Raw genomic sequence first — 25472 nt, forward strand, 5'->3', positions numbered from 1 at the left:
CTGCCCTCCATCTACCTCCACCCTACTTAGGATGGAGGAGGACCCAGCAAGATGGGAGGGAAAAAAGGTAACAAAGGATGTTGTGGATTGAGACAAGGGCAGGAAGGGCTAACTGTCAGTTATGGTTCTGTGAAAAACAGACTCCACTACTCAACTTAGAGAATAAAGAGAATAAAGTAAGAACAGTTTATTCTACTACCTACAAGAAACAGAACAGACAAAAAGAAAAAACAGAGCAGAATGATGAGAAAAGTAGAACCAACACTTAAAGATCTCCCTCCTCCAGCCCTCCTTTCTTCCCAGGCCCAGCTCATTGCTCCTGATATGTCTACCTCCTCCCCACTCAATGGCCTGGTGGGGGCAGGGATTGGGGGATGTGGTCAATCTCCTACAGATGGGCTCTGCCACTTCTCTCTTCTCAGATGAGGATGACTCCTTGCATTCTTCCACAGCACTGATACAGGGTCCCTCTCCCGGAACACAGTCCTTAACGAACTTCTCTGGTGTGGGTTCTTCCCAGCAGTGGCAGCCTCTGCCGATACAGGGTCCCTCATATGGGACATGGCTTCCTCTGGGCATAGTCACTGCGCTTATGTGAGGTCTTTAATGAAGTGCAAACAAATCTCTACTTCACCAGTCCTCTCCACAGGATGCAGGGCAGTCTCTGCTCTAGCACACCTCCTCCTCACTTCCCTCACTGACGTTGGGGTTCACATGGTTTCTTCTCTCTCTCTCTTCCAACTCCTTGCACCACCAGCAGCTAGAAAAGAAGGAACAGGAAAAACCTTCTTCTTCCAGCTTCTTAAAAAATTATCATGGAGGCACATAAGAGGCTCAGCCCCAGCAGTGGGTCTCGCTCAGAGCTGGGGAGAGTTTTAAGCAACTTCTTACGGGAGCCATCTTCACAGCCCTTTCCCTATTACCAGAAACGGCTCTACACAAAACTATGACAAAGCTGAAAAAAGAGGGATCAGACTGGGTGTACAGAAGAGGACAGTGGTGCTATGGGTCAGAGGCTGAAGAGATGTTCAAACTAGGAGATTTTCAGTTGCTGACCATATATAGCCTTGAGCAACATAGCCCCGAGGCCTGACCTTCTAAGAACAGGGAATTGAACTAGAGACTGCCCAAGGTCCATTCCAAACTGAATAATCCCACGATACTACTTTTTCATAGCAAAACTCCATCATATGAATTTGAATTCTGTTGTGAATCCTTAGCCCTTCCAGATGTCTCAGTGCTACCAGACTTGTGCTACCAGAGCTTTAGCATACCCTTTTGGTTCGCAAATGTGAGGCTTACATGGTTTGCACATGTATGATGGGTTTGGTTTTGAAAGATTTTAATGACACAAGGAAATAGCATGAAATATGCAGAGAAAGTTTAATATTTGACAGTGTTGAAATTGAAGAACAAACTCTTGTCATGTTAAGCATTTATCAGCCTTACCTGTGAATACCTGTGTTGCTTTCTATGCAGTACAAAAAAAACCCTCATGTATGAAATACAACTTTGTACAATGGGCTCTACTAAACGGGAGTGATGGTTTCTGTATATCTGTTACTAGAAATTTATCTTGTTTGGGGTTCTTTTGGGGGAGAGTAAGATGTGAAGATAGCCAAGGATCCCTGTGCCTATAATGTTAGTAAAGGAAATCAAACATGGAAGTAGGCAGGGACATCAGAACCTTGATTCTCTAATGGTGTTAATTATTCATGTGGATTTTAAATAGCTGAAACTACTATGCTTCATTTCAGCTCCAGGGACTGGAATGGATGGTTTCACTCTATAATAACAATCTAAATGGAATTTTAGCGGATGAAATGGGACTGGGAAAGACAATACAGACTATTGCACTCATCACTTACCTGATGGAGCACAAAAGACTCAACGGCCCCTATCTCATCATTGTTCCACTTTCGTAAGTAAAGGACCTCTTTCTGCTACTCTAATTGCATTGTAGGTTGGTTTATTCAGAACACACACTCATTTTTCTTGCAATAACAAATTATGTCCAAATTATGATTGTTTATTGTGCTGCCCCCTTTTGCTTTTCCTTAGCTTTCCAAGGTGCTGCTCATTTTATACATTTCTTTTAACACATTTTCCTTTCTCCAAAGGTGAAGTGTGAGTTTTAGTGATTTGAAGTGCTGTGCTTCAATTAAAAAATGTCAGGCTTTGTAAAACTGATGTGGGATATTGAGGGGTTTTTTTGTTTACTTTTTGTATGTAAATGAATTAATTGATCTACAAAAGTTCTCTGATATTTTCATTAATTTGTTCTCAAATTGTGCTGAGTGTGCAAGTATGATATAGAATTGGGATAAACTGTTTTTATGATCTGTCTTTTGATTTCTTTTGAGGTATCCTGTCTTCTGGCTGTGAAGCAGTAGCAGCTGGTAGACTAACATAAATAATACAGCTGTGCCTAATTGTTTGAATGGAAATACTGAGATCTAGTGTAAAACGAAATGGCTGGGATGAGATATATAAAGTAAAACAAAGTAAAAATTAAAGGAGAGTGTTGTTAATGTCAGATTTCACAAAAGGACTGTAAACATAAGTCTGATTTCTTTTAAGTACTCAGAAATTATTTTTCTTATGTTTCTAGCAGAAAAGAATGAAATTTCTTCCTCGTGTGTGTTTTGAAAGACACATTTCCCTGCCTTTTCCTCATGGCTAGTACTGCTGCCATCACAAGTCCAGTAATTAAAATGAATTAAGCAATCAAAAAACCTCAAGGTTATTTTTGCTGCTGTATCATGATAGAAATAAGCATAGCTGTAAAAACTTATTTGTTGTGATCAAACAGGGGAAGCAGTGCAAAAATGGACCTGCATAGCAGGGTTGAGTAACACTATGAGTAGTTCTACTCAAGTAGAACACAGATGAGTTCTACTATCAACCTCTTGAAGCATTATGCAAAAAGCGGAACTTGGAACTTTTCAAATATAGCATCAAGAACCTCTTATAAGTAGTAAAAAGAAACTTACAAATATCTTTTGTTGTTGTTGTTTAGGGTTATCTTTTTTTATCCTTAATTTGCTCCAAAATACAAAATGTGCATAAAATATTACTCTGAATATATGTCAGGGAAGCTCCCGTGTATGACCTGAATGAGGGTTTCACACTTTTTTCTGTTTACTCCCCTCTCAGAGATGCTTCTATTTCATTACAGTATATAAGTGCATTTTTAAAAGTATACTGTTAATTATGGGGATTGGTTGCATGGAGTGTATTGGAAAGTTGACAGACACCTCGAAACATTTATAAGGTTTGATGTGCAAATGATGAAATACATTCCTTTTTCTTTATAATCTCTATGATAGGACTTTATCCAATTGGACATATGAATTCGACAAATGGGCTCCTTCTGTGGTGAAGATATCTTACAAGGTTTGATTTGCTTTTTATATGATAACAGAATTGAAGGAATGAGAATAGACCCATGCCTCTGTGTGCGTTTCTAAACTGTTTACTAATGAAGTTTTATCATGTGTATCAAGTACTAAGCAGTGAGAATTCGTCATAGAAAGAAGTCCATAATAAACTGTAATCACTTTCAAATGGTGAAATGCAGAATAAAATTGTTAATTATCACACTGCAAGGCTTGTGATGAGAGTAACATAAATGACAATTACTTCACATTTTATACATAGCTGAATGCTGTTTGGCAACTGTAGTAGTGGTATGGTCAGGAAATGGAGAGAGTCCAGCGCAGGGCCACCAAGATGATCGGGGGACTGGAACATATTTCATGCAAGGAAAGGCTGCAGGAACTGGGGCTGTTTAGTCTGGAGAAGAGGAGACTGAGGGGAGATCTTATTAACATTTACAAATATCTAAATGGTGGGTGTCAGGAGGTTGGGACATCCCTTTTTCTATTGTAGCTAGCAACAGGACAAGGGGAAATGGGATGAAACTGGAACACAAAAAGTTCCACTTAAATATAAGAAAAAACTATTTCACTGTGAGAATGACGGAGCAGTGGCACAGGCTGCCCAGAGGGGTTGTGGAGTCTCCTTCCATGGAGGTCTTCAAGACCCACCTGGACATGTTCCTGTGCAACCTGATCTAGGTGAACCTGCTTCTGCAGAGAAGTTGGACTAGATGATCTCTAAAGGTCCCTTCCAATCCCTACCATTCTGTGATTCTGCAAATTTGTAAGGATACTAGACTGCTAACTACATGTTTCTAGTGCCTCATAAGCAGAGCGTTGCAATCTAGCAACCATTTAGGGAAAGCACTTTGAAGAAGTTGGGAATACATCGATATATTATTTGCAGTAATATAGAATAACAAGCTGATGTGGTTGCTCTGTGTCTGCTAATTTGTGAAACCGGTATATTGATCAGAAAAAGTTATGGCTCCCTTCCATCTCTCTTTTAGGGTACACCTGCAATGCGCCGCTCACTGGTTCCTCAGCTTCGAAGTGGAAAATTTAATGTTCTTTTAACTACTTACGAGTACATAATAAAGGACAAGCATATCCTTGCTAAGGTAATAATGACTGTTATCTCTTAACAACAAGACTTTCAAAACACCTTCAAATGGAACATAACCATAAAACACATTTTGTTTTATAGGAAAGTCCTGAGTTCTGTCCATCAGTAAAAATTAAACATTTCATTTACTTCTCTAACCCTGCATTTATGATTGGACTTCACAGTCACAACTCTGCCCTGTAAACACCAAGATTTGCCTGAATAAGAATTCCATAGAAAACAGAGACTAATTACTTTGTTCAGTTCTGTCAGTACTGTGTATGTGACTTTTCTCCCCTCTGCTTAATGGTATTTAACCTAATCAGCAGTCCTGACTTAATTTTTTCCCCATTATTTCTGACTTGAAGCTCACTCTCATTAGAGTCTTTCCAGCTACATGGCCGTTTTTGCCCCAGTTGTGAAGTAGTTAGCTGTATGATGAATTTGGTATGCAGATTCCTTACCACAACTGGCCCAGCTCTTAAGGGCTCGCTAGCTGCCAACAGATGTACCTCAAATGTAGTTAATTAATTTTAAAGCTACTCTACTCTAAGACCATTTCATGTTCCTGCAAAGCAGAATTAGGAGTTTTTTTGCCATACAGAGAAACCATATGGGCCTACTGTCCTTTTGTTGTTCATTTTCACTGTATTTCATTTATTTCTATTACATATTGCATATTTACATTATTCTTTTTCCATCTCTGATACAAAGACTGTGTATTTTCTTAGCATAATTGTGAACACTTTAGAACAGTTTGAGACTGTAGAGTTTGCCATCCCCTGTAGTTTTTGGCCACCCTTGCAAAAAGGTAGGAAGGACAGTCCTATGCCATTCAAATTATGCTGGGAAATGGAATTAGTTATCACCTATGAATGTACAGACTGAGGCCATATGGTCAGTGTGGCACAGGCATAGATTGCCTGTGTTGTAGTATATATGGTAACAGAGCTTGAGCATCTTTCTTCAGCCATCTGATGTGACTCCCTTTAAGCTTTAATAATAAGAAATAGAAACTTTATTTGAAGATACAATAACTGAGATCAAATGATCATAATTATGTTGCCTCATTCTTGAGTAAAAATAAAGGGTCAGCTGCAACAAAACAAAGTTCAGAATTGATGTGTTCAGGATATATAAAGTTCAGGATAAGCATATTTTGTTTGAGAATGTTTTTCTCTGTTGTCAAGATTCTTGTTGCAAAGAGGTTTATTTGGAGCTTGTGGTCTCTGTCTTCTTCTGGGAAGCATATTCTGGCCTTGAAGAGCCAGCCACCCTGATATCTTTCCCAGAAATGGGGAGAATCCACTGCTGTTGCAATTCAAGTCAGAATTCAGCTTCAGGTTCAGAATACCTAGTACTTGTTTCTGGCTTCACTGCTTTCAAGGGCAGCAATATTTGGATCATGCTTGTTTTGACTTTTCTCATAAATGAGAATGAGAAATATCCCAGGCTTGAAATATTTTTATTCCACACCTATTAGGAGCAGAATAAAGGAGTACACATGCTCTAACTTTACCAACTTTTTTTCTTGCAGATTCGATGGAAATATATGATAGTAGATGAAGGCCATCGGATGAAGAACCATCATTGCAAGCTCACTCAGGTCTTGAATACCCACTATGTGGCCCCACGGCGAATATTACTGACTGGGACTCCATTGCAGAACAAATTGCCTGAACTTTGGGCTCTTCTCAATTTCCTCCTCCCAACTATCTTCAAGAGCTGTAGCACCTTTGAACAGTGGTTCAACGCTCCATTTGCCATGACTGGAGAAAGGGTATTATGGCAGTTTTTTTAAAGCATTAGAAACAAACTACTTTGATGAAAACAAAGGGATATATACAGAAGTTTAATCTCTCCCTGATACTTAGGGAATTAATGTAACTAAAAGCCACCTTTTTTATAATGACATAAAATTTTAATCATAGAGTCATAGACTGATTCGGGTTGGAAGGGACATTTCAAGAAATCATCTAGTTCAACCCCTCTGCCAAAGAAGGTCCACCTAGATCAGGTCACACAGAAAAATGTCCAGGCAGGTTTTCAAGACCTCCAGAGAAGGAGACTCCTTTCTGGTTGCACCCCTGCATACTCTGGCAATGTTCCTGTTTGCTTCCCAAGAAACCAAGCTCTTTTTCCATCTCTCATAGATTTCTGCTTTCTCTCTGAGTTGTCCCAGCAGATCTTTGCTCATCCATGGAGGCCTCCTGCCTCCTTTTCCTACTTTTCTACTTGTGGGCATACACTGATCCTCGGCTTGGAGGAAGTGGCTCTTGAAAATTGACCAGCTGTCTTGGGCACCTCGGCCATCTAGAATCCTATCCCATGTGATCCCTCCAAGCAGGTCTTTGAAAAGGCCAAAGTCAGCTTGCCTGAAATCTCAGGTTGCAGTGCTGCTTGATGCCCTCCTTCTTCCACACAGGGTCTTGAACTCCCTGCTTTTTGCTATGTGGCTTTTTTGACTCAGAGTCAGTTTGATTATAACATGCAAGCAGTTATTGAACATACTTAACCTTTCATGTGTGAGAAGATATCACTTAATATACTGAGTTGCCTTGAAATGACTTTTATAAACTTTTGTAGGTGGACTTAAATGAGGAAGAAACTATCCTGATCATCCGTCGTCTCCATAAAGTGCTCCGACCTTTTTTGCTGAGGAGATTGAAGAAAGAAGTTGAGTCTCAACTGCCAGAAAAGGTTTGCAATGAGAGAAGTTGTAGAAGAGGTTGAATTTTCTTTTTAAACATTATGTAGTGTTCCTTTCTCAGATTTATTTTACAGAAGAGGACTTCTTTAACGTCTCTTATTGCTGTGGTATGTTTGCTTATTACTCTGCAAAGAAGGTTGGCCACTGAGGAAGCATGAAAACCTGAAGTTTCTGCATTCTCAGGATTCCTTATTAGTCTTGCAATTTTAATTTCTGTTTGTAGTCATCCTTATAAGACATGCAACTTACAATACCTGGTTTCAGATTGTGAGTCAACCCAAGATTAGATTCTGTTCTGTCCCATCCCTCCTGCATTGGGTCGGACTTTGATCCCTTAACTAGTTCACTGAAATTCATAAAGTACAACTGAGTTTGATCCTGTGTAAAGTGTCTTGTGTAATTTTTTTTTAACTATTGGCTTTTTAATTCAGAAAATAAAATTACTTTCTGATTTGAAGAGTCATTGTTTTCATCTCTGGGCAACTCATTTTGCCCCACCCTGTCATCCTCTGCAATTCTGCACCACTTTTCTCATAGAATAACAACAGTAACTAAATAAAAAAAATAAATATGAGAGTGTGCTATGGGAAAGTTAGTGCTAAGGTCAACTGGGTTAAAACCATACCAAAATGAATTTTTTGTAAATTGTGCTATGATCTGACTTAATGGTGACTGAATGAATGAAGGGTTTTCTCTATACAGATGTTTAGTGACAGCACTCAAAGGAAAGGCTTTTAAAAATCTCTCTCTTATCTTCAGAATGTTGTGAACACTATTACTGTTGTGACTCTCTGTTGCTTCAAGTGTCAGATTCTCAGTATCCTCAGAAGCATTTATTTGAGAATGAAACATACATTTAAAAATATTACTGAAATACTTGTGTTCAAATTTCTGCCAGTTACAGCCACTATATTTGGTAAATCTGTTGATAGGCTTTGGAGGAGGATTTTAAAGTTGCATATACCTTGGTACTCAAAGGACTTTTTGTATCTGTTGTCTAGTTTACAAACAAAACCCAATTAGTGCAGCTATGGGGAATGAACTTGTTGGCAGAAGCCACTTAATCAATTTCATTTGATCTTATAAATCTTTGTAAAGGAGCTATGAAGAATAGCTCCTTTAATGAGTTCATCATTCTTCCTTTCTAAGAAGAAAATATCATGATAATTCTTGTTCCATTTACTTATTAAAAATCAAATAGCTTATGCCTTTAGTCATGACGTGAAAGATTTCTAGCCACTAAAGTGACTTTGTTAATGTGACTTTTTATTTTATGTAAATTATAAATATAGTGCCTGTAATCTGAAAATTAGGTAATATAAAATAATGTGTGAAATTGAGAAATGAAGTCTTTGTATTATTGGATTTAAAGATGGTTTGCAATCAAAAACTGCTTTAATAAGTACAGTTTTACAAAGCTAGACAGGAAGTCAAACAATGTGAGGAACAAGTACTTGATTAATTCCCCCTATTTTTAGTTGATGCTGGGAAAACAGCCTGTGTCTGTGCTGACCTATGTAAGCACAATGCTAGTTAGACACTATGAGGGATACTTATTTTCTAGGTATAGAATGATGATATTTTTATAATGCTTTGCTTGATGTTTTTGTAGTACTTTACAAACATAATCAAATTTGCAGGTTAACACATTTTTTTAAAATTTACGTTAAACATAGAACAGAATGATTTTAACTTTTCTAAATTGTTGAAACTGCAGAATAAGAAAAAAATAAATTGATACATTTTGCTGTTACATTCTCAGGATCCACCTGTCTCGCTAGTTGTGACTCTCACAGATAATCTTCTGAGAAACTCATTACTATGCTTGGAGTTGTATTGCTGCCCACTAAAATGATATGCAGTGTTATGTTATCGCTAAACTATGGAGTAGATTTTTGCAGTGTATTTTGGGATAACAAGAACCTGCAACTAGATCTTACTAAAATTATCATGTCAGTGTGTTTATGATTGGATTTTTTTTACACTAGGTGGAATATGTGATCAAATGTGATATGTCAGCTCTTCAGAAGATACTGTACCGTCATATGCAAGCCAAGGGGATCCTTCTCACAGATGGTTCTGAAAAAGACAAGAAGGTACAAAAACTAAAACACAAAACAATGTATTAAGATTAAACACATAAAGAATATGATTTCTGTTTTGTAAAATTAGTATGTAGGCTCTTATTGTAGGTATCTGTCATAGGAAAAGAAATGGGTTTTTTTTTTACAAGACATTGTTCGTGCTCTCTACTCAAAAGGAAAAAACGCTACTTGTATTCACTGTAGTTCTGTGTCCAGTTCTGGGCTCCTCAGCTCAAGAGGGACAGGGAGAGAGTCCAGCGCAGGGCGACCGAGATGATCAGGGCAATGGAACATCTTTCATATGAGGAAAGGCGGCGGGAACTGGGGCTGTTTAGTCTGGAGAAGAGGAGACTGAGGGGAGATCTTATTAACGTTTACAAATATCTAAATGGTGGGTGTCAGGAGGTTGGGACATCCCTTTTTTCTATTGTAGCTAGCAACAGGACAAGGGGTAATGGGATGAAACTGGAACACAAAAAGTTCCACTTAAATATAAGAAAAAACTATTTCACTGTGAGAGTGACGGAGCAGTGGCACAGGCTGCCCAGAGGGGTTGTGGAGTCTCCTTCCATGGAGGTCTTCAAGACCCACCTGGACATGTTCCTATGTGACTTGATCTAGGTTGACCTGCTTCTTCAAGGGGGTTGGACTAGATGATCTCTAAAGGTCCCTTCCAACCCCTACCATTCTATGATGATATGATAGTTAGAGTGTGTTATGTTTGGAAAAAACAAAAGCACACATTTCCCTTGTATGCATTTAATCCAGTAATATGCCTGAATAATTATGATTGTGGCAGCACTGACCACAGATGTTATTGTTTTCTTTCAGAGCTATAAGTTAAGTTTTGTTTTGACCAGGTAGGGCTGTTTGCTTGGAGTCTTACACTATCTGCTAATGACAGAGTTATTTAAGAGAACAGTGGGATTAAAAGTCATAGTAAGATATAGACTACATGTTAATAAATGTTTATTATGCCATCATGGGCAATGATCTAGTCACACAGTAAACAAGTTGCCATTCATCATCTTATTTGCATATATGCTTTTCACATTATAATAAATGCAAAATACCTTGAAATAGGTATTGCAGAAGACCTGGTGTACAGGGGTTTGTATTTGCACTCTGTTACATTACTGATGTAATGCAATCACGTACTGCCTTTCCACCATGCTTTTGCAGGTTGCATTGGTACAACAGATGACTTTTATTTTTCAATGTCTTATTTTACCCTCCTTATTTTATGCAAATTGTTTCTTTGCTGCTACTTATTCAGACTCCAGGCAAAGCTGGGTTTATTATTGAATGCCGATACTTCTCTTCATAGTTTGAGCACTTAAAGAACTTTCATTTATGTTCCTCTGTTGTACTTTTTTAGTGTAATTTTGTAGTTTGGAGTCATTGCTTTTGTCCTACAAATTTAGTTTTGTATCCCTCTCTCTCTCCCTCTCTCCTTCACTCTCTCCCTGTTTTCCTCACCTTTACCTTTGCTGTTTTTTGAACACCTCACTCTCTCTCCCCTCTCCCAGAGGGGCTGTAATATTTGTAGATCACCTGTCTTAACAACAAATGTGAACTGCATTTTAAAGCAAATTTTTTATAATTTTAAAAATGATAACACTTTTAGATGTGTGGATTACACTCTTCAACCATTAAATCTCTGATCCAGGTGGAAGTTACAATCTCACTGTACTTTCCAGTAAAAGAGTAGCATGTTACTAGTATGTAGTATGATCAAATAGTGTACTCTTCCTTGGTTTTACCGTTTGAAGTGATGACATTGTTTTGACTGAGGTTTGGCTGACAAAGCAGCTGTGTGGAGAAGGATCTGGTAGTTCTGGTGGACAGCAAATTAAACATGAGCCAGCAATGTACCCCTGTGGCCAAGAAGGCCAATGGCATTCTGGAATGCATTAAGAATGCATTCAGCAGGTCAAGGGAGGCTCTTCTCCCTCTCTACTCTTCCCTGATGAGGGCTCATCTGGAGTCCTGTGTCCAGTTCTGGGCTCCTCAGCTCAAGAGGGACAGGGAACTTCTGGAGAGAGTCCAGCACAGGGCCACCAAGATGCTGAGGGGTCTGGAACATCTCTGATGAGGAAGGCCTGCAGGACCTGGGACTATTTTGCCTGGAGAAGACTGAGAGGAGATCTTATCAATGCTTATAAATACCTAAAGGGCGGATGTCAGGAGAATGAGGCGAGTCCTTTTCTGTAGTGATAGGACAAGGGATAACAGGCACCAGGTTTACCAAACCCACTTGGACATGTTCCTGTGCAACCTGATTGAGATGCTTCAGCAAGGGGTTGGACTACATGATCTCTAGAGGTACCTTCCAAACCCTACCCTTCTGTGATTTTGAGACGTTTTTTAAATAAAGCTGAATTAGTCATACAGTAAGATTGGATTATTGTGGCCACTCTGATCACATTTTCATAAAATCCCAACAAAGCAAAGTGGCATATGAAAGCAGCAAGTGTTTGTCAATGTTTATATGATTTGATGTTCTCAAACTTGTATCCATCAGTTGCAATTATTTTTTAACTGTACAGTTTAGTCTATTATCTGAAGCCTGTCCTGGTTCTACAAAATGTTAACTGTAGTGCAGGTTTAGAGAATATACTTTGCTAAATATTAGGATGATTCACAAGATTTAGTTGTCTCTAGCTTTATAACTGCCTGCGGTCCTGTGTTTTTCTTGGCCTGAAAAGATCAACACATATATCCAGTTAATGGACAGGAAGAGATTCTGTAAAATTGAAAGGCATCTGGATAGAATTGTTAGAGAATTCAGACCTGATGGAGTTTGTATGGTTTCATAGTAAACAGTATATATAAGCAGTATGCAGGACAGTATATGCTCTGTTTCCCATTGTGAACACTGCAGGTAGATACATAATGCCCTTTGTGGATTACTTCCATACCTTCCTTTTTTGTCACAGAAAATTGTTGTGATAGATGAATTTATACAGCAAGACAGCTGCACAGTAGCTTTTGTGTTTTTGTTGTTTTGGTCTTGTTTGTTGTGGGGTTTTTTATTAGTGATGGAGTGTTCTGGTACAGGGTAGAAGTATTTTTATGCTTGCATTTAAAAGTATCTTTCAAAACTTATAATTAATAATATTAAGAAATTAGATTCATCGTTTGATTTGTATTGTTTATACCCATAGGGGAAAGGTGGGGCAAAAACCCTTATGAACACTATCATGCAATTGAGAAAGATATGCAATCACCCATATATGTTTCAACACATTGAGGTAAGACTGACAGTTTTGACTTTTGAGAGTTGTGCTTCTTCAGATATATGTCTTTCTTCTTCTAATATAATAGCAAACCGTTCCTAAAGCTTACGTCTATGGAAGAGGATATCTCTGTCCACATAATTTCTGCTGGAAAGAAAACATTTGAAAAACATGGTCGTTATCATCTCTTATTTTTAGAAACAAATAGAGCAACTGCCAGCTTTTTACTTGTAATCTGAAGTCCAGTTCTAAAATGTGTAATCTTATGGAGACACTGTCTTTAAAAAATTGCTTAAAAAAAAAAAAATTAAGATGTTCCAGAGCAACTTAATTTCAACTTAGGCCCAATTTGTACTGTGGAGACACTAATTCAAAGTGCCTGTGTAGGATCTTTATAACTAGCAGGCTGCTAATCTCTTACAGTATCAACCAAAATTGTCTTATTGTAGACATGGGTTTTTTTCATCAAAAAATGTACTATATATATAGCATCTCTCATTAGGACCTGAAGTGCATAAATATAACAATATATCTGGAAAGACAGAAAGTATCATAAATACCTGTAATGTGGCTACATTTATAAATCAGTAATTAAGTACCTACTGTGATGTTTTACCATTGTAATTTTCTCTTGTATGCTAATTCAAAGAATTGTTAATAATTAATTAGAGTATTTGAAAATGGATCTTCAAGTAATTAGAATTAATTAGAATCTACTGAATTTGTGATCTTGTAAAATGTATGCTGACAAGTTATTTCTGCAAACCATGAATTTCAAATAATAGTGGTGCAGGAAAACATGTCTAGTTTGTAATAATCTGTTTATTGCTTATAACTCTGCAGGAGTCCTTTGCTGAACATTTAGGCTACTCAAATGGTGTCATCAACGGGTAACTCTTTTAAAAAGTTTTCCTTCTGTTTGTAATGTTGCATTGGAACTAGTTTATTGTGTTGTTTAACTGGAAGGTACATTGCTAACACACTCAAGCACTTTGTAGAAAGGCAGAGGAAGCCCAGGACATATACTTAAAGCAAAAGATAACAGTACAAGAGTGGTTATGTGAGCTTTTTGTGACCTTCAACCTCTTTAAGGAAGACAAAGACTGTAAATGGGTATCTTCCTTTCCCCTTACTTTTAAATAGCTTAAACACCATCTGAAATTCATTGAAATAACTCTTCGGAGATATTAGTTGGGATTTTCTTTTCTTACAACTTTCGTCCTCTGCTTTTCCCTCTTTGCTGTCTTTGTTCTAAATCAAATTAACATTTCTTCCATTATTTCATATGAAATAGATTTTCATTTTTCTTCTTGACACTTCTTTGTGCAACTATCTGGAAAGGGATGCTTTCTAAAGGAAAGCTGTCTTATCTTCCACCTAATCCCTTTCCTGTTAAAGCGTTAACAGCTTTTTTTTTCTCATTAATGTACTAATGTATGACACTATTTGTCTCCTTAACTAGTGTACCAGACTACTTGTCTCCTAAATGGTTTAGTCTTTGGCTGGTTTTGTATGTATGCATATCAGAAGGTATTGTATCTGTGAACCTGAGTGTACCATTGCCAATCATACTTGGAGAGTATAGACATAAGGTTATAAAAAAGTTATATGAAATTTATTTTCAGAAAGCATATCACTGTGATGCTGATTTAGACATCTTGTTTACTTTTATCATTTTCTCAGTTATGACTTCAGTTTCAGTTTTAAGAGTCTGTTTTGCAATTTGTAATATAGAAGATAGAAGAGCAGATAAAGCAACTAAACATTGTTCAGGACTACAAAGGTTATATGGCTAAAGAGTATATCCTCTGTCATACTCCTCCCATTATCTGTGTATAAGTTCAGTTTAGAATATTTGGCTTTAATGTGCATGGCAGTTGTGTGGAAAGGGAATTGTTTCTATTGTGTACCTCATGATACAATTTAGAGCTGCACTAAATGCCAGTTGAAAGCAAAACTAGCAGGTGAATGTCTTAACTTAAAAAATGCTTATCAAGCTGAGAAATAGTGTTTGTTTTGATAAGTAATGAAACAGGATTGAATTTCATAAAGGAACGTATTCTGTGTGGTTGAGAGTCCACAAGTTTTTGAAATTGATGAAAAATCCTTTCCAAACAGGGATTAACATGGGTGGGGTTTTTTTTATTTTCATAAATGCATTTTTAAGAGGAAAGAGTGCTATTAGTCTTGTTTATCTTGAGTAAATTAATCTCTCCGTTCTATTCTGATAACAGCTAAATATTTCTCTAAATGTGAGCTCATTTGGCATTTACTGTGCTGTTTCTCTTCAACAGAGCTGAACTTTATCGGGCCTCAGGGAAGTTTGAGCTACTCGATCGTATTCTACCAAAGTTACGAGCTACTAACCATCGTGTGCTTCTTTTCTGTCAAATGACATCACTCATGACCATTATGGAAGACTACTTTGCCTTTCGAAATTTCCTTTACCTGCGTCTCGATGGTAAGCTAAACAAAAAAGTAGACTAATTAATACATTTGGAGGTAGCATGCTGCATTAGTTTGAGCATGGACACCAAGGTTCTGTTACTAATGTCTTCTTAAAACACCAGTGCTGTGACTTCATTATTCAAAAGTATAAAGAGGTTCAAAAGATGATTTGAAAAATCCCTGGAGGAAGAGTCTGCAAGGGTGTTTATCGTGAAGTTATGGTAGTGGACCCTTAAGCTGCAGCTTATGAGAATTTTCCTTGTTCTTACAGACAAGATACTGAGCAAGGTATACTTTTCCCTTTCTCAATATAGTTGATCTGAATTAATCTCAGTCTCCTTACTTCTTCAACCACTTTCTTTCATCTCTTTAACCTCCAAAGTGTTTGGTCGAGGGATTGTTTTGATGAACAGTCAGGTCTGTTCCTAGAATGCAGATTATGGAGAGATTTGATATCTAGGAGCTGATCTCTTTTGCAAACAAGATTTAATATGCCAGGTCCCAGTCAGTTGTCACTGAGTTGCCTGAAGCTGTTTTCATTATGAGAGATGATAATGCTCATGATTTGCATAGAATCCAATGTATTAATTAATTTGTACCTGTTTAAAGTTCAACTTCTGTTCTCCACAGGATAGATAAATTTCAGTAACAGGTAAAGTAGTACCTGTAGTTTTATTCCATCATTTTACAGGAAGGCCGGTAGCCTCAATTACTTCATGTATAGATATGCTACATATTTGAATGAACACATGGTTTAGAAACATAGTGGAGTGATGATGAAAGGAAAATAACTAAAAAAAATAATGTATTCCATCTCAGGCTTAAACCTATTTGAAAGAAGTTTCCATTGTGATCTTCTTCCGTATTGATGATCTCTGCCTCATATTGACCTCAAATATTGATTATTTTTTACTTTATGTGTTTATCTCACACGTTATAATATTACATAGAACCAGCAGCATTTTTCAGAATACTTTTTTTAATAGAAAAGCAATAATTTCAGAAAAATGTAAAGAACATCTTGAATAAAGTGAGAATTTAAGGTCCTTTAGAGTATTCTTTTTACAGCATTTTAAGTTGACTCTGCTTCATGCTTTATTAAGAAGGAAAAGTAATGCTGAGGAATATTCTTGTCCTTTATAATTGTCAATGAATAGAAACTTGCAACACTTTTGTCCTCAGATGTAAAATGAGGTAATGAAACTGAGACGTAAATCATAGATTGTTTTGGATTGGAAGACACCGTAAAGATCATGTGATTCCAACCCCCTGCCACAGACAGGGACACCTTTAATTAGACTATGTTGCCCAAAGCCCTGTCCAATCTAGCCTTCAACACTTCCAAGAATGGGGGATCCACAGTTTCTCTAGGCAACCTGTTCCACTGTCTCACCACCCTCATAGTAAAGAACTACTTGCTTATATCTAAGATAAGTCTGCCCTTTTCCAGTTTGAAGACATTACCTTTTGTACTGCCACTTCATGCCCTTGCAAAACGTCCATCTCCAGCTTTTTTTGTAGGCCCATTTTGAATACTGCAAGGCTTTTAGGTCTCTTACTGTGCCACAGGATATCTTTGTCAAAACTGGCTGAAGAACATAGTACCATGCTAAGAAAATCCTCTTTTGCACCTCTCGCTTGCAGGTGTTTTAATATTTCCATTCAAAGTAGATTAATTTTATTACATTTAAAAAGTGTGAAAATTTCTTACATCATGTATTTTGAAATACATGAAATTAACTGAAAATTAACCAGCTTTCCTGGGGACCCCTACCTTCTAGAGTCCTAGTCTATGAGATTCCTCCAAGTGGGTCTGTGAAGAGGCTAAATTCATCTCTCCTGAAGTCCAGGGTTGCAACCCTGCTTGCTGCTCTGCTTTTTGCACTCAAGATTCTAAACTCTACCATGTCACAGTCACTGCAGTCATGGCAGCCTGCTGCCTTTGCATCCCTGACCATACTTTCTTCATATGTTAGCACAAGGTCCAGCAGCACACTCTTTTCTGTTGTCTCCTCAACCACTTGTGCCAGGAAGTTGTCATCAGTGCACTTGCAGGAACTTCCTGGACTGCACATGCTTGGCTGTCTGACCTTGCTAGCAAATGTCAGAATGGTTGAAGCCCCCCGCGAGAACCAGGACCTGAATCTTATCTGTCTGTCTCCTCACACAGAGTGTTTTCTACCCAAGTCTTGTGCTTTGTGACCTGATCTAGGTGAACTTGCTTCTGCAGGGGGGTTGGACTAGATGATCTCTAAAGGCCCCTTCCAAACCCCTACCCTTCTGTGATTCTATGAGTCTTTCGGGAATGGTTTCTGTCCTCTAGCAGTTCAACTGTGTGATTATATGGGGTTTGGCCTTGATGAAGGTTAACTTTCCTCCTAGAAGCCCCTACAGTGCTGTGCTTTGCATTTGTGGCTGGGCAGGGCTAGTAACACAGCAATGATCAGTGTTTATTTCTGAGCAGCACTTACACAGTGTCAAGGCTTTCCTTACAAATCATCCCCAAGGTCAGTAAGAGCAGGGTGGGATCCAAGTGGGACAGCTGGCCCAAACTGACCAAAGGGATGTGTCCAGCAATAGAAACTGAGGGGGGAAAAAAAAAGGATGCAGGAGCGTTTCTCATTACAGAGTTTGTATTCCGAGGTAATCATTGTGGATGCTGAAGCTCTGCTTTCCAGGAAGTGTCTCAACATCTACCTGCTGATAGGAAGTAGTAAATAAATTCCTGCTTTCACTTTGCTTGCATGCACAGCTTTTGCTTTTATTAAACTGCCTGTATCTCATCCCATGAGCTTTTCCATCTTATTTTCTCTCCTGTACTTTTATGGAGAGAAGATGAGAGAAGTGGGCAGGGTGGGCATCTGGCAGCCATCAGAACTTAACCTTCTGTACATGTCATGATTAATTATGTCTCTGAAAGCCAGCACTGACATTTTGAAAAATCTCTATATAAGTAACTTTAAAAAAAATTTAGATGCTGTCATGGCCAGGAGACATTAATCAAAATTGGAGCTCTCTGCTGTTTCTGTAAATGAACTTCAATTTAAATTTGTGAGACACAAAAATGTTAGCCAACATTTTAAAGTCCACCTATGAAAATTTGAAGGAAATATTTCAAAGAGGTATTTAGAAGCCTACCTCTTAAATATGACAGACAGCTGAACTAAATGTTTGTGGCCAGTATTTGTTCTATACTGTGAAAAACATAGAGATGCCAAAGAGCAAGTAAGCTAAAATTTCCCTTCCACATGTACCTTCAACAACTGACATTGTGTTTATATTGTTTCGGTTCACATCTTTGTTATGGGATATTTTTAAAATTTCTTTTCAGGCACAACGAAATCAGAGGATCGAGCTGCTCTGTTGAAGAAGTTCAATGAACCTGGGTCCCAGTACTTTATCTTCTTGCTGAGTACACGGGCTGGAGGGCTCGGCTTAAATCTCCAGGCTGCTGACACTGTTATAATCTTTGATAGTGACTGGAATCCTCACCAGGTTATTTTTATTTCATTATCTTCATTATATATGCAAAGAATTCATGGTACTTTTTTGGACTGCTTCCTTAAATTGCACATATAGCCTAGGGTGAAAAGAATAGATCCAGGTAAGTCATGAAGTGCTGCTTTGAGAGGAATTAGTGAAGCAAACTGCAACAATCAGGAAATGTTTTTGTTCGAATCAGTGAAGTACCTTAGTGTATACTTTTTTTATCTGAGTCTCAGGAAATCCTCAGAGCTAGGAGCCTTACAGACATGCTTAATTTGTGTAACTGTACTCACTCTTAAAACGTTAATAAGTAACTCCTCATTTTGAATCTTCACTAGATAGATTGCAATATTTTTGTAAAGGCTCTGCCAATCATCTCTCTCAAGAAATTAGTAGCCATGAGTGGAGCAGACTGGCTTCAGACAGAGGTTACACTGTTGGTGTAGGTAGCTAGTAGTGAATATAGATCTTGAGAAAAAGACGGTATCAAACCACTTTGGCTATTTAAAAAAGCCAGAAGAAGTATCAGAGGTCTGTCTGCATTGGTTTTGTGTTTTTTTTAAATTAAGAACATAAGTTAAGTGTCTCTGAAGTATATAGCTATTTGTGTGTATTCAGCTATGGTGCAAATAGATGCAAATCACATCATAGTCAATGGCCACATGTAAAAGTAATGCTCACATCTCCTGTAGATGCCATGATGACCAAGTAAATCAAGGCTTAAGACATTCAGGGCAATTATATTTAGAGGTTTTCAAAGCAGGTCAAAAGGCACTTAATTCTTTGTGTTTCAGTTTTGCTTTAGATCACTTTCACAGACACATTTAATGCAGATTACTGCATATTAGATAGCAAGAAGTTTTCTCAGTATAGTAAACATTACAGAATATTTTCTGTAGTATTGAATGGGCAGATTGCTAAATGACAAAATCATATTTCGGTTGGAAAAAAATCTTTTAAATCATTGAGGCCAACTGTTAATCCAATACTGCCACCTATACCACTAAATTATGTCCCTAAGCACATCTACATATCTTTTAAATACCTCCTGGGATGGTGAATTTTTTTTCTGGTATCCAATTTAAACTTCCCCTGCTGCAACTTGAGACCATTTCCTCTTGTCCTTTCCCTTGTTACTTGGAAGAGGAGATCAAGACTTCGCCACAACCTCCTTTCAGACAATGGTAGAGATCAATAAGGTCTCCTCTCAGCCTCCTTTTCAAGACTTGCAGTTTCCCCTCTGCAGATGCGAGGGATCTGTTCATCGTAGTGAGCAGTGTGCTAAAAGAGGACTGCTGGTAGGGAGAGGAGGGGGAGGGGTTCCAGAAAGAGAAACTTGTTTCCTTTCTTAAACATTTACGTGTACTTCTGAGAGTAATTAATCACACAAAATCATATTATAGCCTTATCTTCACTGTTAATGCAGATTTCAAATACACCTTTAGGTTACAGGGCTGTGTTGTATGAGGTGCTTGGGAAGGGAGTAGCTAACAACAGTAGCAAAAGAAGGTGCTCGACTGAAATAGGCTAACTCACTTCCTGTTTTGGTTTTTTTTTTCCCTACATTTAGAAATTTCTGTGTTGAGAATTAAAAATGTGATAGCATTTTGAGGTTAGGTACTCTTTGTTATCAGACTATGCTGAAGTAAAAAGAGACCAAATGTAAGAGTTAATAGATTTCTCTTTTCCCCAAAGAAGACAGTTAGGATTTTGAAGTAATACAAGAAATTATTTACCTATGATCTGCAGTGTCCTTTTGACTTTCACCATTTTTAAATGCAATCACTAGACAAAAAAATAGTTACATTGATTCTTGTATACATGAAGTTTCAACCAGGAAGATCATACTTAAACTGCTTTAACATAAATATTCTAAGTTAAAAGATGATTCAACAGACCAAATAATATTTGGTTCACATCACAGCCTTTAGTAGATATGTATATGCATTTTTTTTTCTAGTAATTTTGTTACTTTCTTTTCCAGCAGTCAAGAGATGTTTTGCTTTAGGCTTGGAGTACCATGAGCTTAATAAATACATTCAGCTCTTGTCAGTCGCTGCATATGCTTTCAAAAAGTTTTTTGGCTTTCTGCAGTTACACTGTACAGAGCATATCCGTGGTTTTTCAGTTTTCCTGTTACCTGTAAGGCAGTTTTGGGACAGAAAACAAGGAGAAATGAACTATGTGAATTGTGGTGGACTGTTGTTTGTGTACTTCCTTTTTATACCAAAATAATTCAGCATTATAATGTATTTTAAGGAGGTAATAATTTCTTTAGCACATTTAAAATAAAAATCATTCTCTGGGATCTTTGCCTAAAGGACTTGCAGGCCCAAGATAGAGCTCACCGAATTGGTCAGCAGAATGAAGTTCGAGTCCTGCGATTGTGCACTGTGAACAGTGTGGAAGAGAAGATACTTGCTGCGGCAAAGTATAAGCTGAATGTAGATCAGAAAGTTATTCAGGCTGGAATGTTTGATCAGAAATCTTCAAGCCATGAAAGGAGAGCCTTCCTACAGGCTATACTGGAGCATGAAGAAGAAAATGAGGTAAGATAGTTAGAAATAAACAGTAAGAGGATATTTCAAGAAGTACTGAGTCGTTCGTTTCGTGAGTTACAAAGATTGTTATCTCTTTTGAAGTTGCGAGTGTCATATTCTTAACATCCAGCCAAAGAAAGAACTTCATTTTTCTGTGATTTTTGTGTAGTCCCAGTAATACATTACAATTGAATCTTAGTGTAGAATTAGGCATTGTAACTTAAACCCATTCCGTTCCTTCAGAATTTTGGCAAAAAATTGTATTCAAATAATTTTTTCCAAAACCAATAGTAAACCAAGTCCTAAATCCAGTTTATATGTTAAACTAGGTAATGTGATTTTCAGACATGTTAGACAACTAGCACTACCTAGGTTCAGTCAAGAAAGGCTCAGCTTACTGTGCTTCTTTTGGATCCTGGGTAAGAGTCAAGATCCGCTTTGAGGTGCTAACAAAATAACTTGTTTCTTTCTGATGCCATGTCCTACCTGGACTTGTGGTTACCTCTTCCTCTTCAAAGTTGTAAAATTGTTCCTTGTAATAGTGGGAAGTGAGGATATAGAATCACTATCTGTATGTCTTTGCCTTTTCATTGTGTTCTCTGGAATTGTGACTGTGGAATGGGGACCCCCTTTGTCCTGGGTACAACTGGGATGGGGTTAATTTTCACAAGAAGCTCAGAGGGGGCACAGCCAGGACAGCTTACATGATCTAGCCCTGGTAATACATGATACCATATGACAGTCATGCCTAGTGTATAACTGTGAAAGCTGGGCAAGGGAGGAGGAATCCTGGCTCAGGAGCTATCTGAGTGTTGGGTTCTAGGTGATGAGCAATTGCGTTGTGCATCATTCACTTCAGATACTCTTTCATTAGTATTATTGTTGCTATTGTTTATGTTCTCCTTATGATGTTCTGTTGAACTGTCCTTATCTTGACCCGCAAGGTTTTACCTTTTTTCCTTTGGTTCTCTTCTCAGTCTTACCTTGGTTGTGCAGTGGGGTAAGAAGCCCCGTGGTGCTTTGTTGCTGGTTGGGCCTAAACCGCAACACCCTTGTTTTGCCTGTCACTGCAGGCTCTTAATCTGAACAAAATTCTATATTTTAATTAAAGCCACATTTGGGAGATTTATGAGACTGTATAAATGTAAGAATTATACTGAAGACACACATAAAAAAAGTCCCATTCTGCAGTGACTTTATCCCACCTCACCAAAAAAAAAAAAAAAAAAAAAAAATTATCCATATCTTAAGCAGCCAACACCATCTATATGATTTTCTTGCTGGAAATATATTGGTTTCAAGTTCATTACACCTGTGGATTTGTTTTTAAAACTGCATTTGAAAACTAGAAAATCTTTATCTGAAAATGTTTCAAAAGTCAATGCTGTAGTTCAGGACTACTTGACATGCCTTGTTTCATAGACTACTTTAGAGCAATCTGCTTGTTGTGTGTTGTTCAAATACACTTGGTCTGCCATCCTGATGCAAACACAGATTTAACTGATCTTTGCTTGCTGTGACCCAGCATCAGTCTTTAAAACAAACATTGGTATTGCAGTCCGACTCTAACAGACAGGGGCTGAAGCTGTAAAGTATAATTTGCTTGTGAACAGACTATGCAAAACTTTGCCCGAACACTGAAACTGCTTAGGGAGTAAAGTGATTGAATTTGTACTACCCTGAACTGGACAATCATTGTTTCTTCTTTGCAACTGCATTAGAAAGAAAATTTGGGTATCAAATGGAGACAAGAAAAGGGTAATATCTCAAAAGTTATAAATATCAATGTTTGACGTTAATTTATTGATATTTAGTGTAAATTTGATATTGGTACTTGATATTAATTTATTGTTCACTCACAAGTACAAGCTGTCACATCGAATGTGAAGATTATTTAGTGACCACTGTGTTAAATATTGGATGCTAAGCATAGTGTAAAGTTACATGTAAAGTTTTTCACACTTACATATAGAGCACTGTAGTCTATTTGTACTTTCTTAGTAATTCTCATAAATTCAACATCAAAACTCCTCATATTTTTCTTTCTTGTTTCCTTTCCTTTTTACTGTTTTTTCATTTAGTTAAACAAGATAAAGCGAACAGGTAATTTGTATATTTAGAAAGATTTTGTAGACTAATAGGAATGAAGGACAGGTTCATTGAGGCATTTTTTTTTTGTCACCGTTTGTAGATTTTTCTTCTGCCAAGCCTGCATGGTTGGCAATAGAATTATTCAGACTAACCACAGATAATGCAGACACTGTTGTTACAGCTTCTGCTCTGGGATCTCTTGTTTTTTTCAGGCCACAAGTTATTCTGAGGTGACAGGAAACATGTAAAACTTTCGTAAGGGTCACACTCTTCACTGATCATAGAGGAAGGGATCTGTACACTGAGGTACAGAGATGTTCGCTGAGAATTGCATTAATAAGAGTTGTGGTTTTTTTCTGAGGTGTAGAAGTCTTGCCAGTGGAAGGAAAATAAGATATATAAATATAGATAAAGGTGTTTTCTGTTTATTTTACAGCAACAAATAAAAAAGCAACAGAATGTTAATTTCTTTGATGCCATATACAGCATTTTATATACTGCCATTTCACGAAGTACAAAACTTGAGTTTGCATGAAAAATTATAGAACTGGAGCATACTGTAACGTAGCTTCAGTAAACTCTACATAAGAACTAGTCCATAGTTTTATTGTGTTTATTGACCTGTTGTCAATTTGAAGTGCCACATGCTTTCAAAGTAATTCAGGGAAGGAAATTGAACACTGTGGACTCTGCTTGTGTTACAATGAGTATCCAAAGCTGTTCAGCTTCAACATTTTTTGTTAAATTCTACAATTAGTTCTAAACTGTTTTTCCAGTGACTCCTTCTGGTTTTATGAAATAATTCATTTTGTGTGAAGGCAGAGGATCACCTCTCAATTTGTAAGCGGATAATGGTTAAGAGGGATTCAGCAGGGTTTTTTCTGGTACAATGACATGTTTATTTTTTTCATTTAACTAGGACTTTTTCATTCTCATTGTTTTTAACAGCAAAAACCTCATAATGCAGAATGGTATTTCTGAAGGAGTACTGTAGAACAGCAGAACGGAAATGCATGTATTTTAACTGAAACTTTAACTGTGCTTCTGACCCAGGAAAACCACAACCCAAAATTTCCTGGTTGCATATTTGCTCATTTCCTCATTCTCAATTTATGAAGGTGGTTTTAAGTCCAAGTAGTCTCTGTAGTTATGTCTGTTTTGCATTACTTCTGAATCACTGAACACTTTAAAAATTTCATTTTCGTTCTGAGTGCTTCACATGTGTTGTGACTGAAGAAGGGTCAGTGCAACACTGACCTGATGGAAGCTGTTACTTCAAGTTTCATGTAGCTTCTTTCTAATACCTCTATCCATCTGCATTACCAGGAGGAAGATGAAGTTCCTGATGATGAAACTCTGAATCAGATGATTGCTCGACGTGAGGAGGAATTTGATCTCTTTATGGTAAGGCTAATATTGATCATAAATAGCCTCTTTTCTAGTGTTTTTAACAAGGCTTTAACCTTTTGACATTCAAATTTTGAAAAAATACTGTTTTCATTTACTTGCATTATCTGAGGAAAGAGGGCTAGTCTAGTTAAATGCAGAGTTCTTCACGTGACAGAAAGACTTCAGAGATTCTTGCAGACGGAACAGTGGAGCAGTGCCAATCTAGCAGAAGAGTTTGGCACAACCTGAGAAATTTACAGTACAAAACTGAATGACAGTTTGGCTTGCCAATTCTACAGCGTCTTTTTTTTTTCTTTTTAAACATTTCTTCTGGCTTGTGTGGTATGATATTGGCAAGGACAACTAAAGGAATTTAACAGGATAGTAAAGTAGTGGACTGACAATGCTGTTTAATTTGTCAGTTAACTGGAGTTTGCTGATGGTTTTGTCAAAGGCCCGGTTAGCTGCATCTCTGCTGCTACAACTGTTGAAGAGTTACTGAAGTAGAGCCAATAACAATAGTTCAGATGCAAGTAATTAATTTTTATTAGTACTTCCTTTTTTTGTTAGTGCTGGTACAACACTGATGGAATAATTACTAAAACATCAGTGTAGGCGTGACTCCTTCTAGTGTCTGTTGCTGGGGGACCTTTGAGAGTCACTGGCACAGAAGCAGGAGAGTACTTAAGTACTGAAGGTAAAGCACTGACTCCTCTAATTCTACAGAAGCTGCTTTGTTCTGCAAGGCAGAAGAAGACAGATACTCTTATATGCATGAATGAAAGTGTATCAGGTGATATACACAGAAACAATCATTGACAGGACTACAGGTTTTAATCACCCACCATCATCTTCTCAAGGATGTGTCTGTAGAACTTCACTGTTACACAACTGTGCAGATGCCCTTTTTACTTCAGTGACAATTGTTCAGTTGGCATAGTTGGCAAAGGCCATATCTCCACAAGGATATGAATTTTTTTATTGCTGACTTTCTGGTTTA

General features: G+C 37.6%; 1 protein-coding gene across 4 annotated transcripts in view; it reads left to right on the top strand.

Moving 5' to 3' along the window:
* The window catches only part of SMARCA2 (SWI/SNF related, matrix associated, actin dependent regulator of chromatin, subfamily a, member 2), a 117533-nt gene that overhangs the window by 52678 nt on the left and 39383 nt on the right, over positions 1-25472 (top strand). For all 4 annotated transcript variants that reach the window (XM_062019527.1, XM_062019523.1, XM_062019524.1 and 1 more), the window contains 12 exons: positions 1758-1921; positions 3330-3396; positions 4391-4501; positions 6023-6265; positions 7072-7185; positions 9184-9291; positions 12447-12533; positions 13362-13408; positions 14813-14979; positions 18298-18461; positions 20774-21001; positions 24410-24487. In XM_062019527.1, coding sequence (XP_061875511.1) covers positions 1758-1921; positions 3330-3396; positions 4391-4501; positions 6023-6265; positions 7072-7185; positions 9184-9291; positions 12447-12533; positions 13362-13408; positions 14813-14979; positions 18298-18461; positions 20774-21001; positions 24410-24487 — 1578 coding nt within the window. The remainder of the gene's footprint in view (positions 1-1757; positions 1922-3329; positions 3397-4390; positions 4502-6022; positions 6266-7071; positions 7186-9183; positions 9292-12446; positions 12534-13361; positions 13409-14812; positions 14980-18297; positions 18462-20773; positions 21002-24409; positions 24488-25472) is intronic.

This window comes from Colius striatus, chromosome Z (genome assembly GCF_028858725.1).
Source record: "Colius striatus isolate bColStr4 chromosome Z, bColStr4.1.hap1, whole genome shotgun sequence".
Classification (NCBI taxonomy): Eukaryota; Metazoa; Chordata; class Aves; order Coliiformes; family Coliidae; genus Colius; species Colius striatus.